Here is a 4,392-nt window from a genome sequence, read left to right on the forward strand (position 1 = left end):
TACATTTAATGGATGTTAATGCATGTTTAAATGTATAAGTTAACTTAACAATGTCTAAGTCATTGTTTTAGTAGACCGGTTGTGGGCGTCGTCCACTTTAAGGTAACACGGTCAGTTCTAAACAAAGAAAAAGATGAATTTCACAACCTAGATGGAATTTGACTATCCATCGAGAAAGGTTGCAATGTCAGTCCGCTTATTTCTACAAACTGTGACTTCAACCATCTCCATCCACGCAAATTCTCGGGTATCAACTTAACAAACTTATATTTCAACACACAAAATATATGGCTGCACAATAGACCAAGTCTCTCAAACTTTTTACATCCACACAAATAGGTGTCATCGCCAATGGAGTAAGTCACTGTCCATGAGTTTGAATCCTTGTCATTTATGTTATATACTTCATTCTCTCTATTGGTAGACATTCCTAGAGTTGAACAAGACAAAGAGAAACATGCATAAACTATCTCCTCTTGAATTGCATTAAAAGCACTACCACTATATATCGTTGATGCATGTTTCTCAATTTCCAATTCTGTTCGCAATATAGGCACTTTTGTTGAATCATAGTATTCAAGCTTTGCGCTATTACTTCTTTGAGCCTCCAAAGCATGGTTATAGTTCATATAAAATAGCATAAGGTTAGCCCGACACTTTGAGTACCTTTTAAAGAAGCTATTCTGTGATTCGGACAAAGATGTTGTCTTTATCAACGAGCTCATCGGAAAATCACGGAAAAAGGCTGGAACCCAAAACTTTCTAGATGCAAACATTGATGAAAACCAGTCATTATTGGTCAGCCCATATCTTTCCATTATAGCATGCCAAGATTCTTCAAATGCATCAGGCTCTATCAACTCCGACCAAACACATGCATTCAATTCCTTCTTTAGTTCTTCACTACCAAGCATGTTCTTTGGCAATTTGTCAGCAACTTTATTCATTATATGCCACATGCACCACCTGTGTCTCGTACTAAGAAGAACCTCTGCAATAGCAACTTTCATTCCTAAGTCTTGGTCGGTTACGATTAGCTTCGGAGCCACACCCATACATTTCACAAATTGTTTAAATAACCATGAAAAGGAGTCGGCATTTTCCTTGGACAAAAGGCCAGCAACAAATGTCACAGGGCGACCATGATTTGTTAGAGTTTGTATACTAGAAATCACGTTTCGAGTTATTGAATACTGTAAAACTCTTATTTTATTTTCCAAGGAATAAAACAGATTATTTTTGTCATAATGTTGTTATGTTTTACATTTAATGGATGTTAATGCATGTTTAAATGTATAAGTTAACTTAACAATGTCTAAGTCATTGTTTTAGTAGACCGGTTGTGGGCGTCGTCCACTTTAAGGTAACACGGTCAGTTCTAAACAAAGAAAAAGATGAATTTCACAACCTAGATGGAATTTGACTATCCATCGAGAAAGGTTGCAATGTCAGTCCGCATATTTCTAAGCCTTACTGAAATAAGATGACATTGGTGTGGTATAGCACTGAACGGATCTAACAGCAAGACTTGTCCTTGGGCTATCTACTGAAAGGCGAGGTCTTGATAATATTTGTTTCTTAATCAATGTAGGTTAGCATTGAGCATACGGTATTGATTATGCACTACTTTGACTTATCAAATAGTGCGGATTTTTCGTAACCCAATTATCCTGATATATTGGGTAGTGGTGACCAATATCTAGCGGTGCTAGGATTGCTATTATATTGAATCGTGCACGAGGAGAGTCTCGTTTGATAATGTCCTCAAGAGGAGCGCGAAACAAGGTTTTATTATTCGGAACCTAGCTAGTTGGAGTTTGATTACTCTATGAATAATAAATAAGCGTTTCATGCTAAGTCCACTCTTGAAATTAATAAGAAGTTAATTAATTAAGTCAATAGCAGACATTAATTAATTAATGGACATTTTAATCTTAAGCGCGGAAAATGAAAGTTAAACGGAAACTCGGATTACTTGTAATTTCGGATTTGGATGGGGAGAGTTCAATATTACTTCTGTAGTGGCTGCTCGTAATATTCCAATTATAACTTATATTAAATTGTGGGTTCAATTTAATTAGTAAAAAGTAAATTGGATGAGTCCATATCCAAAACCTTCCATAGATCCCTGTCTGGGCCCAAAAGGAACTTAATATAAATAGGAGAATAAAGGAGACACAAACAACACAATTTCATTATTTGTAATTTTCAAAAATTTCAGCCTCCCCAGCTGTAGGAATTTTCGAATTCCACTCCTATTCCCAAAAGGATTTCTTTTCTCTTCTTTATTTAAGTCCTAGTATTCTAGTAAGATCAGCCCACACTGATATTGGGCTACAGTTCGGGAACCAGAGAGAAGATTTGTGGTCTAGTACTCAAAGCATCACGTGGAGAAGAAGCTAGCCATCTTCAATTCTTTGGAGAATTAATTCGGTATTTTTCTGCTCCGTAGAAAAGCATGTTTTAGGTTTCAATATTCTTAAAGCATGATTAATTCAAGTTATGAGCATGATACATGTGATAATTACGCGAATAGGTTTTGTCTAAATAATCTGCTAAATAGATCTGATTATTATGTGATTGATTTATGTGAGCGCAAATGTCACAGGGCGACCATGATTATCCTTGCCCGTAAAAGGAGCAAATATCATGCAGTACCTACATGTTAAAATCACTATAAGACATGAAGAATATACTTTAATCACAGACACTTCACTCTAACACTGGAATACTTCACTGTAAGCAAGTTTTACTTCACTGAAATGGAAAAACAAAGTACTATAAACATGGATGACCGACACTTCACTCTAACTCTAGTATACTTCATTCTAAGCATGTTTTAATTCACTGAAATGATAAAATAGTGCACATAAGCATAGATGACAGAGACTTCACTCTAACACTTGAATACTTCACTCTAAGCAAGTTTTACTTCACTGAAATGGAAAAACAAAGCAATACAAGCATGCTCAATACACTTCACTGTAAGCAAATATTGTAGTTCACTAAATGCTCAATATACTTCACTAAAATGAATAAAAACAGTACAATATAAGCCATGCTCAATATACTTCACTGTAAGCTTATTGTAGTTCACTAAATGCTCAATATACTTCACTAAAATGAAAAACAATACACTATAAGCATGCGGAAATAAACATCGTTGTAATCATATACTAGTTCACTATATGAACAATATATTTCACTATATGCTCAATATACTTCACTGAATATAAACTATAAGGCATGTGAATGTAATTAGTGTGCACGTACCTATTTGTTGAGTATGTCGTATCAAAAGAAACAATATCACCATACAAATGATAATTTCTCTTGGCAGTTGGATCACACCAAAACAAACGTGTCAGTCTATCCTTTGAGTTGACCTCAAATTCATAGGTAAATGCTCCACAAAGTTCCTTCTTCCTGCGCATCTCATTTAATAGCATTTGTGCATCAGCTCCTTCCACGTATGCTCTAAGGTCGCGTCTGTAGTTGCGCACTTCTAAAACAGTACACCCTACATAATCTAATCCACCAAGTACTTCCTTGAGTAAGCTAAAACTTAAAGTTGGACCGATATTTGCATTAGCGCAATCAAGTATGAATTTCTGATGGACTAAATCCAAATTGCGGTTCAACTTCATAAAACGCTTATGGCGTTCCTCAACCATCTCGTGATTATGTTCTTCAACAAAACTTTGTATAACATAACCAACACCCATAAAAAACTTCCAAGACACTTTAGCATTACAAAAGCACTTAATAGAAGAACGCTTGCGTTTCACCTCATGTTGTTCATTTTTTCTTTGCTTTGTACCTTCTCGGCTACACACCACATAAATCCAAGTAATGACATCTTTTTCCTTTTTCGATCCCTTCTTACGGGTGTCAAACCCAACATATCGAGCATAATTGTTGTAGAAGTCCAATGCACGATCAAGGGTCATGAAACTTTGTCCAATTTTTGGTTTCAAATCATCGGGACATTTTGGTACGTAAACCACTGTAAGAAATATATACTTCACTGTAAGCATAAAATACTTCACTGTAATCATGTTTTACTTCACTAAAACGAAAAAATAGAGCACTTTAAGCATAGATGACAAACACTTCACTCTAACACTGGAATACTTCACTCTAACCATATTTTACTTCACTGAAATGGAAAAACAGAGCACTACAAGCATAGATGACAGACACTTCACTCTAACCATGGACTACTTCACTCTAACCATATTTTACTTCACTGAAACGATAAAACAGAGCACTTTAAGCATAGATGACAGACACTTCACTCTAACAATGGAATACTTCACTCTAACCATGTTTTACTTCACTGAAAGGGAAAAACAGAGCACTACAAGCATAGATGACAGATACTTCACTCTA

General features: G+C 35.5%; 1 protein-coding gene across 1 annotated transcript; it reads right to left on the reverse strand.

The window, feature by feature from the left end:
* Positions 1-2,585: 2,585 nt before the first annotated feature.
* On the reverse strand, positions 2,586-3,950 carry LOC125189923 (protein FAR1-RELATED SEQUENCE 5-like). Its single transcript, XM_048087142.1, has 2 exons — positions 3,274-3,950; positions 2,586-2,658 (listed from the first exon to the last, which is right to left on the reverse strand). Exons 1-2 carry the CDS (start codon positions 3,948-3,950, stop codon positions 2,586-2,588), a joined length of 750 nt encoding a protein of 249 aa, XP_047943099.1.
* Between the last annotated feature and the right edge of the window lie 442 nt (positions 3,951-4,392).

This window comes from Salvia hispanica, chromosome 5 (assembly GCF_023119035.1).
Source record: "Salvia hispanica cultivar TCC Black 2014 chromosome 5, UniMelb_Shisp_WGS_1.0, whole genome shotgun sequence".
Lineage (NCBI taxonomy): Eukaryota > Viridiplantae > Streptophyta > Magnoliopsida > Lamiales > Lamiaceae > Salvia > Salvia hispanica.